The sequence below is a fragment of the Protopterus annectens genome, chromosome 10.part0, assembly GCF_019279795.1.
Source record: "Protopterus annectens isolate FY-2018-M chromosome 10.part0, PAN1.0, whole genome shotgun sequence".
NCBI classification, from domain to species: Eukaryota; Metazoa; Chordata; order Ceratodontiformes; family Protopteridae; genus Protopterus; species Protopterus annectens.
The window spans coordinates 543994707-544011195 of record NC_056744.1 but is presented as its reverse complement, the minus strand read 5'-3'; the positions used below and the strand labels follow the sequence as shown (position 1 = coordinate 544011195).

General features: G+C 41.9%; 1 protein-coding gene across 1 annotated transcript in view; it reads left to right on the top strand.

Moving 5' to 3' along the window:
- LOC122813214 (4-trimethylaminobutyraldehyde dehydrogenase-like) overlaps positions 1-16489 on the top strand; it is a 958904-nt gene that overhangs the window by 198549 nt on the left and 743866 nt on the right. The window contains exon 3 of the mRNA XM_044085400.1: positions 4214-4343. Coding sequence (XP_043941335.1) covers positions 4214-4343 — 130 coding nt within the window. The remainder of the gene's footprint in view (positions 1-4213; positions 4344-16489) is intronic.

Sequence of the window (16489 nt, the reverse complement as noted above, 5' to 3'; positions counted from 1 at the left end):
GTGTTCACCTCGGAATTTCCGTAAATTTCGAAAAATCTTTACTACAGCCATCACAGCATATCTTATTCATAGGAGCGGAATTAGATACGCATCATTTAATTCAAAGGCTCCCTCCAGAAAGGATAGCCTCACTACAAAGTCAAATATCTCTCCTTCTGTCATCCAAGAAATCCCCAGCAAAACTGGTTCTGAAAGTTTTGGGTCTCATGGCAGCTTCTCTCATTGCGATACCATTGGGAAGACTGCAAATGAGAGTTCTACAATGGCTTCTGTTTGCACAATGGTCGTTCCAACAGCTACTTCTGACACACGAAATTCTGATTACAAACACATGCAAATCACATCTAGCCTGGTGGCTTCAGACTTGCAACCTTTCCAGCGGAAGACCATTTGTGCTACCCACGCCGACAGCTACGGTGACCACGGACGCTTCCCTGATAGGGTGGGGGGGCATCTTTCAGGGACAGACAGTCCAAGGCGAATGGACCAATTTAGAGTACAATCTGCACATCAATGTTCTAGAGTTGAGGGCAGTGTTTCTAGCGTTGCAACACTTTGCTCCCCTTCTTCCTCTAGGGACTATTGCAGTTCAGACAGACAAACATGTCTGTAGTCTGGTACATAAACAAGCAAGGGGGAACCAGGTCTTATCAGCTATGCAGAGAGGCCATGAGAATTTGGCAATGGGCGGAGTCCACGGGTCGCTTTCTGATCGCAACGCACATCCCGGGTCATCCAACGTCATAGCCGACAGGCTGAGCAGAGCAATCCTGTTGCCTCACGAGTGGTCCTCAAACAGTCAGTTGCGAAGAAGATTTTTCGCAAGTGGGGCCAGCCTTCCTCGATCTTTTGCATCTCCAATGAACGCCAAATGCAAGAGCTACTTTGCCCTATTACCCTCCAGGGAAGTCCCCAGGGACGCTGGTGCACGATTGGCCCCCGGGTCTCCTGTACGCTTTTCCTCCCTTTCCCCTGATTGCAAAGTTTCTGCAGAAAGCCAACAACCTGCAAAGGACTATAATCCTCATTGCCCCATTCTGGCCTCGTCAAATTTGGTTCCCCTTTCTTTTGCAACACCGCATTCGGGGACCTTGGATCCTGGACCCAGAGCCAGATCTACTGACTCACTCGTCAGGGGTTCCTCACCCCTCACTCGAATCACTCCATCTAGCAGCTTGGCTGCTCCGCTTCCCTTTTTAGCCAGGTCTGATTCTCTTACATTGGCAGTTCAGAATATACTAGTGGCTTCTCATAAAGCTTCTACTACAAAGACCTACACTAGTAAATGGAAGCGTTTTGTCTTCTGGGCAAACTCGCATCATTTGGACCCTGTCATGGCTCCATTAAACAAGATCTTGGAGTTTTTAACAGAATTGTTCCATAAAGGAGCTTCTCCTGCCACTTTAAGAGTGCAATTGGCTGCCATTTCCAACTTTCATGTGGAAGAATGTGGGGCACCTATTATGGCTCACAGACTTTTGTAAGGCCTTTTTAAAAGGATCTTTCCATATTAGACCACCAGTTAGAACTCCTACATCACCTTGGAATCTGAACCTGTTATTATCCAAATTGATGTTGCCCCCTTTTGAACCAGCCTCCTCTTGTCCATTGAAGTTTTTATCGTGGAAGACTCTCTTCTTGGTAGCCATTACATCCGCTAGGCTAGGCGAGTGTCTGAGCTTCAGGCTCTTTCTATTAAACACCCTTATTTGATCTTTCACTCTGACAGAGCATCTCTTCGCACTAATCCATCCTTTCTCCCCAAAGTTTGCTCTATCAATAACATTAATCAGTCCATTGAATTACCTACCTTTTTCAAGAATCACTCTAATAAGTTAGAGTATATGTTACACAAATTGGATGTCCATAGACAACTCAGGTTTTATTTGGATAGAACAAAGGATCACAGGAAATCTGATCAACTTTTTGTAGCCTTTGCTGACAGCAGGAAAGGTGTAGCGGTTACTAAACGAACTCTTTCCAAATGGCTAACTGATTGTATTATCTACGTTTATGATTCTTCAAATCAAACTTTATCTGTCAAACCTAAAGGACATTCTACAAGATCAGTGTCTACATCCCTGGCTCATGCAGCTCGCCTACCATTAGACACGATTTGTGCAGCTGCTACTTGGGCTAAACCACATACATTCATCTCTCATTACAAAATGGACAGGGTTTCTAGGGACAGGGCAACCTTTGGTTCCACTGTGCTCAAGAACGTTCTCCCGTGAGTTCCTCAGGAACATGGAGCTAGGGACGCTACCCAGGTGTAAGAACAAACGGCGAGATTGAACACTATCACATATAGAAGTTATGTCCTTACCATAACGTTCCATGTGGAGTGTTCATCTCGCCTTTGTTCTTACATTCCCACCCTCAGGAAGAACGTTCAATTTGGTGCCTGGTCTGGAGTATTCTGCTTCTGCATTTGCAGTGGTTGTATATGTATGATGTACATGTGTGTGTATATATATATATATATATATATATATATATATATATATATATATATATATATATATATATATATATATATATATATAGATGATTTCTTGCTTTATGTAATTTTTGGCATGAGTGTGTTCTCTCTCTGACTGCTGGTTTGCTTGCAAACTAGATCTGAGGTAAAGGCAGAGGGGGATTGTGGGTATTAAGTTGTCTCGAGCTTCTTCTCGATGCAGAGCTTGCAAGCGGCCGACACGGAGCCGAGGATCGGCTCCGAACCCAGGTGTAAGAACAAAGGCGAGATGAACACTCCACATGGAACGTTATGGTAAGGACATAACTTCTATTTATAGCCACTCCACCGTCACTTGTATGCTGTTTCTTATCCATTTTCCCATTGAATTTCATATTGCATAATGATTATTTAATGTTTTTAGTCAGTCCCTTATGTGGAATAGTAAGCAATGCTTTAGCAAGGTCAAGATAAGTAGCATTCCTTGTCGGACCTTCATGTGCTGCTGTTACCTTTTCAAAGTATACTATTTAATTAAAAAGGCAGGAACTCCTCATAACAAGCCCATACTGTTCTGTACCTGCAAAAGTGGGTCCATTTTCTTATATTTGCATAAGCTCCACCACAGCTGTCTTGATTTTACATACAATATTGGTCAGGATGATGCATGTAAAATTGTTTTTGTCTGATGTGACATGCATCATTTATGAAGTGATACATTTGCAATCTGTTACAGTTGGTCAGACGTGTCTACATGCTGACATTTTATGTAACATGACTGACATTTATTAGTTTTTTATTGATTTAGACAGTAAACCACCAAGTATGTTGTTTGGAGACATAGATTTTTTTATTTTTCTTGTGAATATTTTCATAATATATATAGCTTTATGGGATGTCTCCCCTTATCTCTGTAGTACCGTGACATATGTCTTTGTGTATTATGAAGTTGCATGCATTTCTTTTCGAGTACCTTTTCTGTGTCCTCTGACATTTGCATTGTATCTGAATTTAAGTTTATAACATCTGAGCTTCAGAAAGGCTGTTTAAAACCCTTTAATAATAGCATATAGAAGGTTCAGTCAGTTGTTGCCTTGATAATAAGCCTACCTGCCAAGCATTGTGCATTAATGCCTTCTGGTAGTTAAGCATTTTGCTAGCATTTAAGTTTGTCTGCTTATGCACAGGTTATGGGGAGGGCCTGACTGTGGCATTCAGACCCTATTAAAATCAAAACTGTAGTCTCACTACACAGTTAAATAGAAGGCTCCCATCAAATTTTGTGTTTTATTTATATTGAATGCAAACACTGCACCTCTGTGAATTACAGGCTGTGCTGTCCTCTTACCTTCGAGTAAATTATCTCCTACTCACACTGTAATAGTTTACAGTTGTGAAGCAGCTGAAAAATGAGGAATCAGTACCTCCCAGATCAGCAGTCTTGTATTTTTCCTGGAATAGGTTTGATTCATCTTTCTGGGCGGGGTGGTAGCTTCCTTCACTGTAGGTGTTTTAAGTATCTAGGGGTCTTGCTTTTACAGGTGAGGGTAGAAGGGAGGATTGGGACATGGATCAGCAGATAGGTGCATCGCTGAAAGTACTGCAGGCATTGTACCAAACCAACGTTTTTTCTTTGTCTTGCAGTTGATGAAGGCCAGTGGTCAGCTTGCCAATTCATACTCTTTTTAGTCAGTACTGACGTTCTTTGATCACATGGCATGTAATGCAACTACTTCTGTCCCTAAATTCTAGGAGCAGAGAGAGGAAATAGCAGTTGTGGAGTCCATCAATAATGGAAAGTCTATCTTTGAAGCTCGACTAGATGTAGACAGTGCTTGGGAGTGCTTTGAGTACTATGCTGGCCTTGCTTCAACCATATCTGGTAAGAGCTTTAATAACTTGTATTGGTATGCAAGCTTTTTAGTTGTACGGTCTCTCTAATATCGTCTGTCTAGCACAGTGTGCACCATACCTCACAGCTGCAATGAATATGTACTATTTTCTGTCCCTAAGAGTTTTTTCTGTGTTCCAAGAGCTACAGATGTTAATACTGGACATTTACATTTTTTAATTAAGTGTTTTTTTTTGTTTTTTTTTTTTTAAATCTGTTCTCACGAACTATAGGAAATATAGCAGTTATAGTCCTAATGCTGTGTGTATAGTGAGAGATGGCTTCTGCCATTATTTTACTGCTCACAATTGTGATGTACAGTGAAGATGTTGAAAAGCCATAATGGATGCAACCATCTGGAAGCTAACCTTTACTGTAGTTCAGGATCTGTGGCAGGTTTTTCATGAAACTTAATGGTGCTCTTCTAAATGTGGTGGAGACTCCCTATGCTTTCCTCCTTTAGCTATTGAATTGCTGCTTACAGGCACTGGAGTATCATCTGACATCTAAGTATTTACTAAGACTACAACAAGCTGATGTTCTTGATGCGAGTCTGTATTAAATTTTCCAGATCAGCCTCTGGAGAAATTGGCCGTCCAATGACAAAAACGTTTATGAGATGAGTTCTGAATCCAGGGCACACATTATTATGATAGTCTGTCTGGGTTCAGTCATTATGAGCATTGATGAAAAATAAAAAAATAAAATAAAACTTGCAAATTACAGTGAACTTGACATGACTGACTTGTCTTTTATTGCAAGGATGAATAATGGATCCTAAAGTTTTAGACTAGACTGAGACAGATTAGTACAGATTGGGATGTCTTCTCAGAATGGTCTGTAGGCTTTGAAAAATGGAATTTATTGGTCCTCTTTTATGGCGTGAAATAGTTGAACAGGATTGAGGTTAGAGTATGATCTTTTCATAGTGATTCTGTTCTACATTTCCGTGCTCCTGTGGAAAGCTGTGCTGGTTAGCTGAAAATGTTGTTAACCTTTCTTGAGACTGGAAATTGGACTGGGGAATTGAAAATATGCCACTGTGATTCCCTGGTTCAGATTTGTTTTGGAATTTAAAAAGCATAGCCAAGCAGTTTAAAAGACTGTAACCAGGCAGTTACAAACAAGTGAATGTAATGTTTTTTTAACATATTTATTCAGTATGACTGGTTAAAAAGTGATCTAGATATACAGTAAAAGAAAACAAACTATAATAGCATTTCCCTTATTTTCATGCAGTGTATATATTTTCTTTTAAGCAATTTTCATTCACTGCAATATTGTATATGTTGCTCAGTTCCTGCTTCCCTTTAAATATCATTCCTCCTCCCAACATTATTCTGCATGTGGCATTATCACAAATTCCATTTATTTCTATTAATTTGCTCCATCCTTTTTCTAAAGATCCCATCTCCAGATGTTCATCATTAGATGACTGCTGCAGTAGACTCAGCTGTATGGGTTATATTTTGCACTGGATATAATTGCTACTCAGCCTCCTAAGCCCTAGGCACCTTCCATTTGCCTTTGCCATTGATGGCTGGAGTGGAAAAGGGAGAAAATCATGGCCTGGGTGCCACTCCCTTTAGAGCTTTCCTGACACTGAAGATGGCTTTTGTTGCAGACTTTCAGGGATTAGTGGTCTACTAGCATGTCTCCATTGCTGGGCAAATAAGCTCCCATTGGTGAAAAACCTTCCACATTTGTTTTTAATAAGAGAACAAAACGTTTTTTATTATTGCTAGGTTTTGCTGTGTTTGGGACTGTCGTGACATTGATGTCATTTGAACTACTGTGTTTTAATCTACTATTTTAAGTGTAAACCTCTTTTTTTTTTTTTTTTTTTTTTTAACAAGTTTACTTTTTAGTATTTATACATTTTTGGTGGACTGGGGCAACTGCTTTTGTGATTTTTTTTTCACTTTGAAATTTTTGAGAAAATACTATCTGATGTCATTTTCATTCATTCTTCAACAGTTGGTGTCGGATCCAATGATTTGATCCAACTCTATCGACTGCTTCTTCCAGATCATATAGCACTTGAACTCTCAAGCTCCTCCCTTCACCCATAATGCCCCAGCCACCTAACATGACTCAGATTTCATTTTCCGCCACTGCAATCTGACATAGATTGCTAACTCTTAGGTTCATAGGTTCATACTAGGCTATCTGCCCTGAGGCAATTATAAGCCTAGCCCGATTCTATATGGCTTACGCCACCCCTTGATTTGAGTATACTGTGCCCTTTAAGGTTTAGTTTACTGTGCCTCTGTCTAATAGTGACACTGGAGTAACCCTGGGACAAACCTACGATCCCCCATCCACCTATCGAGATTCTTCTTTTAGAGATTCAGTGGGGTGCTCTGCCTCACATGAACTGGAATTCTATTCCAGAGCGAAGGGAGCCTCTGGGTTATGAACTTGTCCCTCCAGCAAGTTCTATTTATTTCTCTGCTGAGGTTCAAGTCCCTCGAGCGTGTGGCTCTAAGGGATTTAGATTTACTGAGGTGAAGCATGTCCATTAATTCTGGATTTGACATAGCTTTGTATGTCAGGCATAGATCGCCTTGAAGTAGGCGGTATGCAACTGAGTAGAGCTGGAGTTTTTTAACCGAGCAGCATATGGCATCAGTTTGAGACCCTTGATCCTCTTGGTGAGATACTTTTGGGGTCTTTCTAATTGCTGCAGGTGTCTGGTAAGGTACATCCCAAAAGGGGCATTGTATTCTATGATGGGCCTGATGAGGGATGAATAAAGGGGCACGATTACCTCTCTTGATCTAGATGCGAAACCCTTCGTGATGAGGTGGGCTATGTAGAAGGTCTTTCTAACCACTTTGGCAATGTGGTTTTCAAAGCAGAGATTGCTATCAACCTGGGTCCCCAGGTCCCTAATAACTTTCTCTGTACTTAATGGGTTTCTGCCTATGTGGTAATTTGTGGGCACATTGTTTTTGCCAAAGGGTATGACTATACATTTTTTGGCATTTAGCTTTAGACCATAGCACTGGCACCAGTTATCTGTCTCTGTGAGACCTTTTTGAAGGATGTTTGTGTCGGCTGGAGAGTTGATTATGGTGCCCAGTTTGCAGTCCTCTGCGAACTTGGTGAGCCATAGTCCTCCCACGTTTGCCTGTACCTCAGAAAAGTATATACCGAACAAGAGTGGTCCCAGGACAGAACCCGTTGGGACGCCACTTGTGACTGGTTTCGAGTCTGACATGGCTCCAGCAACTCTCACTCTGTGGGTTCTGTCTTTGAGCCAGTTTGCTACCCATATTGTGACATAGGGGTTTATATTTAATAGCTTATCTATGATGCCCAAGTGGGGTATTGTGTCAAATGCCTTTGCAAGGTCCAGATAGGCTGTGTGGACTACCTTCCCTTCATCTATGACTTTGGTGACTGTTTTGAAGAAGTCAACCAGGTTCAAAAGGCAGGATCTGCCCTTGACAAAGCCAAACTGGGTAGGATCTAGTGTCTGTAGGTCCCCAGTGTCTTTGTTTATGAGCTCCATGATGATCCTCTCCATAACTTTGCAGACTAAGCTAGTCAGGCTTATGGGGTGATAGTTTCCAGGGTCCGTAGAGGCTCCACCTTTGTGGAGTGGGACCACTGTTGCTGTACGCCATTCTTTGGGCACATATCCTGTAGTGAGGCTGAGATTGTATAGCTGTTTTATTTGAGGGATTAGTTCCTCTTGGAGTTCATGTAGGACGCAACCTGGGACGCCATCTGGTCCCATGGAAGCAGTGTTTTTTGCTTTGGAGAGGGCAGCCTTCACCTGAGCATCAGAGATGTTTGGGAGGCAGCCCTCTGCTGGGATAGATACTTGCTCTTTTGGGGGAGAAGTTTGCACTGAACCTGTCTGCCAGGATATTGGCGATGTCTGTGGGTTCAGTGTACTTTTTGTCCTTTAGAATCAACTCCGAACAAGTCTGGGTGTTGCATCCCAGGTTTCTAACATAACTGAAAAAAGCCTTATGATTGTCTTTGGTGTCCTGTGCAATTTTTCTCTCGAAGCTGGCCTTGGAGGATTTTATGAGGGATCGTAATTTTTTGCTAGTACTCATCAGAGATGCCTTCCCTATTAGGGATTTTGCTCTATCATGTAGTAGCTTCCTCCTTCTGTTGTACAGTTTATTTATGGCAGGGGTCCACCATACTGGACGCCTGCCTTTGGATGATTGGGTCTTGGTTTTGTTTGGGATAGCATGATCCATGCATTCCTGGAGATGTCCGTAGAATGCGTTTATATAGGATTCTGCAGTTTGGGCCGTAGTTTCCACTGGCCCTGGGGCCTTGAAGGATTCCACTTCAGTTTTGAGAAGTGAGAAGTTCGCTTTTGAGAAGTTTTTCACTGTGGTTTTCTGGGCTGGGGGTGGAGTCGGGATGTGGACATCCAGTGAGATTAATTTATGGCCTGATCTTACCAATGAGGGATATACTCTGGAGTGGAGCATAGAGTCCCCATGTTGGTAATGATCAGGTCTAGTATATTGTCACCTCTTGTGGGAGTGGTGACTAGTTGTTCCATAGCATTTGAGTTTATAATTTCCAGGAACCTTTGGGCTAAGGTGCTGGGGCTTGAGTAGTGCTCCCAGTCAATATTTGGGTAGTTGAAGTCGCCCAATATAATGGTGTTCGGAGAGATCTTCATGTTCTCCAATGTTTTCAGGAAAGCCGAGTGGGATTCCTGACTTTGAGAGGGTGGTCTGTAGGATGCTATAAACTGAAAAGCAGTCTTGCCCACTGTTAGTTGCACATGGATGGTCTCCGATACTGTGCAATGCCACTAACCTGGAGGTGTGGATATCCTTGATAAATATGGAAACTCCCCCTCCTTTTGTGGTTCGGTCCGGGTTTTGGGGCCGAAAAGCATGATATGAGGTATAGCTTGGTAGTGCTGGGGTGCTCTCTGGAGCCTTGAACCAGGTTTCTGTCACTGCACAGATATCTATGTTCTCCATACTGAGGAGAGCTTCGAGTGCTTGCATCTTGAGGTTAAGACTTCTGGCGTTTAGCAGCATTACCCTTAGTTTCTTGTTCCTTGTGCTGTCTATGGGGGTGGGTTTGACTTTTGAGCCTTGCCTAAAAGGCACTATGGGGGTGGCAAGAGCCTTTGCCAATATCCGAAAGCCCAGTGGTGACAGGTGCAAGCCGTCCCTAGTGAAGCAACGTGGCTTGTCGAACATGTCATCCCAGGCTGACAGACACTGGATCCCCTTTGAATGACACCAAAATTTTAGCCAATTGTTAAAATCTATCATTTTGTCTTTGTACTGTGGCATCATTCTAGGTGAGGGTAAGATGCTGCTCAAGGTCAGGGTCATACTAGCCTGGGCTACATGATCAGAGAGGTCCTCTATGTCTCTTCATGTAGTCCAGGGAGGTACGTCTCAGGTCATTCACACCAGCATGTACAATGACTGAGTCATATTGGTATTTGCTTTGGAGTGACCTGAGTGCTTGCGTTATGTGGCGGATCCTAGCACCCGACAGGCAGCTCACCGTGACCTTCTCTTTATTCAGCCTGGTGAGTGGGACGTCAGTGTGTCTGAAGAGTATCAGGTATGTTATTCAGCCTTAAGGGCTGTGGCTTGAGCTTTAGTTATAACTAGGGTTACCATACGTCCAGGTTTCCCCGGACATTTCCTCTTTTTTGGGCTCCTGTCTGGGAGTTTTTTGAAAATTCTGCGATTTGTCCGGGTTTTTCAAAAACCCGGACAAATCGCATAATTTTCAAAAAACAGACATCCATATTTCAGTGGGATTGTCCCGGGATCAGCAGTCCGATCCCAAGTCCCACACTGCCGGTTACAGTCCTGGCAAAACAGCCTCCACTTTGTTTTTTTTTTTTTTTTTTTGATAGGCCCATATACTGGTATACCAGCCAATCAAAAAATTGCAAAACGGAGCTCTGTTCAATGCGGAACTGCTTGATGTTCTGCATTGAATAGAAGAGGGTCTACTGTGCAAGTTTTTGATTGGCTCGTATACTGGTATACAAGCCAATTAAAATATCGAAAACAGAGCTCTGTTCAATGCAAAACTGCTTGATGTTCAGCATTGAACAGAAGAGGGTCCGCTGTGCAAGTTTTGATACATACGGGCTAATCAAAAATTGTGAAACGCGGAGCTACTAAGAATTTTTTTTTTTGGTCTTCACCTATTGTGAAAGACCTTTTGTCCCGACCCGGCCAGTCAAGAATCTGGCAACTCTAAGAGGACAAAAAAATATGTGCTGGTATAATACCAGCACATATTTTTTCGTCATCTTTTTCGTATATCCAAATATGGTAACCCTAGTTATAACTATCTAATAGTTCTCATTGTTTAGTACATTTAACTTATCAGACAGATCCTATCAGTGCTCCTGAATGGAGGCCCCGACTGTCTGTGGAGGCAGTCAGGGGTTGTCTATCCCTACACCAGAGAGCTTAGTTAGAAATCAAAAGAAGGTTCATGGGTGCAGAGATTAATATCCAGAGATTGTCATACCATTTTCCCATCCCCTCAGTTTCAAAGAAAATCCCCAATGTTCTACCCTGTCAGAGGGAAGCAACAGCACTAGAAATAAATTAAAAAAAAAAAAAAAAAGGCTGCTAAAAAGTCATTCAAGAGGTCCCTCCCAGACCAGAGAGTCTGGAATTTAATCAGTTTTCTTTATAGTGCCAAAAAATACAGGGGACTTGAATATTTTTGGATTTTAGCAAACTAAATCAATCGGTTCAGTATACAAAGTTCCTGATGGTCACCATTCAGTCCATTCTGTTGTTTCTGCGTAAGGATGACTGGATGTGCTCGATAGAGCTTCTGGATGTGCACTATCATATCAAAATGAACAAGCAATCCAGAAGACATACATGCTTCCGGCTGGGAGCCAGTCATTACCATTTGAGAGCACTGCCCTTTGCTCTCACCACAGCCCCCAGGGTGTTCAAGTGCATGGCAGTAGTAGCAGCTCACCTGAGACTGCTGGGAGTCTGTGTGTTCCCATACCTGGACATCTGGCTCCTAACATCTCTAACCAAACATCAGCTAATTCAAGCAAGGGGTTTCTTAGTCCAGCTGTGCTCTCATTTGGGGATATCTTGTCTGTTACAACAAATCTTTGCACAGTCCAGCTCAAACTGTGGAATTCATTGGTGCTCATTTCAGTACTCTCCCTCTGTATCAGATTCAAACCATTCAATTGCAGGTCAAAAAGATTATCAGAATTCTTCCCTTCAAGCAGGTGTGATACTTCAAGTTCTGGGGTCCATGTCAGCGGCAATCACTCTTGTACCACTAGCCAGGTACCATATGAGAATCCTCCACTGGACTCTTGCAACTCAGTGGTCTATTATCCAACACCCATTGTTCAGGCCAGTCAAGCATGGAAGAATTGCCTTCTCTAGTGGAGTCGCTCCAATCAGATACAAGGCCATCCCTTTGTTCTCCCCCAACCCAAGGCCACAGTGACTATGGAGGGTTCTCACATCGGGTGAGAGGGCACTTCTTGGGAAGGAGAGTCCAAGGCACATGGTCCCCTGAAGAGGCCAACATGCATATCATTGTCCTGGAAGTGAGAGCTGTCCTCTTAGCAATGCAGGCCTTTCAAAACACTCTCCTGACTGGGACTATCGTGATTCAAACGGACAATATGTCCGTGGTCTAGTACATCAACAAACGAGGGGAACCAGATCTTACCTTCTTTGTCAAGAAGCTATAAGAGTATGACAGTGGGTGATTCTCTCCAGTTGCCTTCTGATAGCAGCGCACATCTCGGGGAAGTGCATAGTGATTCCAGGCAAGCAGGTCTATTCTAATGCTTTGTAAGTGGTCTATCAATATCAATGTAGTGAAGATGATTCTCCATCGATGGGGCCAACCTTGCTGCAACTTTTTTGCATCTCTCCTCAACAACTGCAGCAGGTTCTTTGCCTTGATCCTCCCAGTGGGATTTCATGTCTGGCCCTCCAGTCTCCTTTGTTTACCCCCATTCCCAAATTTCTCAAGAAAGCATCTCGATTGAAGAGCACAGTTATCCTTATTGTCCCTTACTGGCCTCATCAGATCTTGTTTCCATTCCTCTGGCCTCATCTGCATCCTCTGGTTCTTGGATTCAACTCCAGACCTCCTGTCTCATTTGACAATTATGACTCATCTGGACATTTCAGGCCTCAAGCTGACCACATGGTTTTTCTAGTTCCATTTGTTGCTAGACAGCTCAGGCTCTCTTCTCCTGTCTGTCTTGTTAAATTCCTATAAAGCTTCCACTAGGAAAGTTTATAAAAATGAATGGAAAAGGTTTGTTTTTTTGTGCCCACAAAAATAATTTAGACCCCTTTTCAGCTCCAATATCAAGGGTTCTTGATTTTAACTAAAATTTGCAGCGACTGTGCCAGCTCTTCAACTGTCAAGAGTACAATTAGCAGACATTTTCCAACTTTCATATAGAACTAAATAATTCTACTTTAGCTTACTCCAAGCTTTGCAAAGCCTTTCTCAGAAGAATCTACATACTTGGACCTTCATTAAAAGATCCTGCTCCTCTTTGGCATCTGAATATTCTTCAGACCTTGACTCAACCCCTCTTTGAACCATCAGCTAGATCAGATCTGAAAATGTTGACCTGGAAAACTCTTCTTAGTTGATATCACTTCAGCCAGAGTTACCGACCGATCCTTCCTTTTTACCAAAGGTGGTTTCAGAATTTAATATTAATCAGGTAATCAATTTCGTAGTCTTCTTTCCTAACTTTTCAAACGAATGAGAATTTATGTTGCATCTTTTGGATGTCAATAGACTGTTGCATTTCTGCCTTCACAGAACCAAAGATTTGAGAAAATCTGAATCTTTACTTTTCTGATTCAAAACTAGGCAAATCAGTATCTAAAGTGACTTTGGCTAGGTGGTTGACTGACTTGACTGTATTATCTTGGTTCATGAAAAAGTGGGTTTGCCTTTACCAAAGCCGCCAAGAGCCCATTGCACAAAGTCTATGGCAACTTCCTCAGCCTTTTTGTCTAGAAATTTCTTGGATATTTGTGCAGCTACAACTTTGACTAATCCTCATATCTTTATTGCGTATTACAAATTGGAGCTGGTGTCTATGGGAAGAGCTGCCTTTAGATCAGCTGTGCTCTGCAATATTCTTCCTTAGAGTCCTCCTGGGATTTAGGTAGCTGGGGATTCTGTCTCAGTTGTTGAGGAATGAATGAAAATGACATCAGATAAGTTATGTACTCACCGTAGATCAGAGTGCACATGCTGTGTACTTTATCTTTAAGAAGCATGTCGGAGACATAACGTGCATGTATAAATGGCAAGCACGTGCCATTCCTAGTGCCATTTTGAGAGTGCAGCCAGAGAAGTAAGCATGTATGATTCCAGCAGTTAGTTTGTATACAAGTTACTCTACTTTTACTCTACTTTTGTCATGATGTATTTGTATAAAATAAAGCTGCTTAAACAGAACCCACGAAGACTCTTCTATTGTGTCCCAAGTAAGAAAGTGACACCACAGTGTTCATCTGTGTTTTCCATTTTCATTCTTCTTCAACTTTCCAACCACCTTACCCCCTCCTTGTTTAAGTACTGGATAGATTGAAGAGTTTTGGAGGAACCTCTGATCCTTGTCTGAGCTCCAGCTTCCATCCCTTTCTTAATTTCTACTGCTCTATATACCTATGTGCAGCAAACTAGATCCTAGGTATGTTAGGTGGCTGGGGCGTTATGGGTAAAGGGAGGAGCTCGAAAGTTAGTGTTCTCCGATCTGGAAGAAGTGGCTGAGTCAGATCTGAGGATTGGGTCTAAACCCAGTTGTTGAGGAAGAATGAAAATGGACAACACAGATGGAATGTTATGGTGAGTACATGACTTTTTATGACTGCCCTTTTACAGAGTATTGTTGACTTCGCTTACAGCATTTCAGGCTTCTTTCTCAACTTAACCATGGGACCAACCTGGACAGTTCAGTTCTTACTTTTTCATATACAAGAGAAAGAAAATTACTAGGCAGCATTAGCCAGTTCATCAGGCTGCTTCCTTGCCTCAGCAGCAGATGGGACTATGCTGTAGTGGCCATTCTACATTCTTCAGACCACTCATTTTTTTCCCTGGTTTCCTCTGGTGTAGTCCCTTCAACCACCATGGATTTTGGGGTTACACACATCATCTTTACCTGTTCGGAGTGTCCTTTTTAGGAATGGGAAAGCCACTCTTGTCTGTCTTGGAGGAAGTAACAGGGTACTAAGGTGCTTCTATGGATATCCCTTGTAAAAAGAAGCAGAAAGTAAACATTTCCCCGTCTGTTTCCCTAAATAGGGACAATTTAACCTAGGGGCTTAGTTCATGCTCTTAACGTTTGACATTTTAGTTATAGTGTAAGTGAAAGAAATGCTTCAGTTTCTGAATATTCACAGTGTGATGCACAGAGAGTGAAACTGGAGGGAACAAATCCAGTTATTTCCCCTCAGGCAAAAGATTGTGATTCTGAGGGGAGTATTTCTTCTTATTTTTCCAATGAAGAATGTTCCTTTTCTGAAACTGTCTGTAGAATGAATCCATATTTTCATTGCGCACATAATGACATTCTAGTTTCTTTGGAAAAGAATGATTAATTCCAACTGGAATTTCCTCATCCTACTGCTGTTCCTCCTGTTCTACTTGCTTAGAGTATGTTGTTGTTACAGCCTGCCCACATGCCTGGCAGCCAGCCTGCAACCCCTTTGAAAGCCGGTAACACTATATGAGGTTCCTCAGTCTTACAACAAGGATGGGAAAACATTTGACAGATTTGGGAAGAGTGTATTCTTCTGCCACTTTATTTTCAGAATTCTGAATTGTGAACATTCAAGGGTAAATCTTCTCCAAGTGCTCTTATTGCTTCTGTCTCTCAAGTAACAAAACATTTTGAAGCATTATGACTTAGCAGATGCTTCTTCAGAAAAACAGTTACTGGGTATGTTAAGAGAAAATTTTGCATGATTACATTTTCAAAATTTACCTGAAGATGTAAAAGCTGAAATTTTGAATTTATTCCCTTGATAGGGAGGTTGTATTTGGACCAGCTGCTGCCGAGTTCCTAAAAAATGTGGTGAGAGGAAAACTGATTCAAGGGGTGACTCATTTTACAGCCTTCCTTCTCAAAGCTTCTTAAACTTTTGTCCGTTAAGAATCTTTTATAAAAAGCAAAATAAGAAGTCTCCACAAACTTCTGGCAAGTAGATATTAAAAATGGAAAGGAGGCTGTAAAATGAAAGTGGAAGCCTCCCATAAATAAGGGCAGCCCACCAAGTAAGAATTGACTTATCTACAAAACGTAACCCCCCTCTCTCCTGGCAGCCTTGTAATTCTTGCCCCAAATCTGGTCTGCATTTTTCTGTCAGATAATCTGACAGATGGGTTAATAGAGTTATCTGTCAGGTATATAGATGGCAGTGGGAGTCTCTTACCTCCATTTCAGGAGTTTCTACCTCATCCACCAGATCAGACTTCATTTCCATTGTCAAGTAGGTTTTGCTAGCTCAAGGAGTAACATAATCTGTCTATCAATCTCTCTTGCAGGCAGTGCGCTCTTTTATTCAGTGACATTTCTGAGACCAGTCCTAGATCTTTGCTTGTGAAAGTTTCAAAGTTCAAAATAATATCCCTTAACATGTTACCTCTTATCCCCTCTTTCAGTTTTTTGGTAACTCTATATTTAAAAGATGCTTATTACATTCCAATGACCTCAGATCTCAAGCATTTAACATTTTCTGTGTCTGGATTAGTTTTAGCTCTTTGCATTGCCCTTTAGGTTATCCACTGCCCAAGGATGTTTACAGAGTGGGTATTCACATTTTTCCTTAAGATGACTTGCTCATCTATGCAGTCTCTTTTTCAAAGTTTTGGGAATGTCGCACTTGGGTGAGAAATCTCTTGCATGTTGGATTTCCAGGAGACCATTCAAAAATCTTGTCTGATTCCATATCTCAGAATAGTATTCCTATGCATCTCTTGGATACATCTGTTTAAAAAGCTTTTCTCCCATAGGACAATATCTATATCTATTTTCCACTCAGTAGGAGGCTTCAACAATGAAATTTCTTAGGTTTTTAGGAGCCATGGAATCTGATGCTCTTGATTCATACAGCCAGACTCCCCATGTA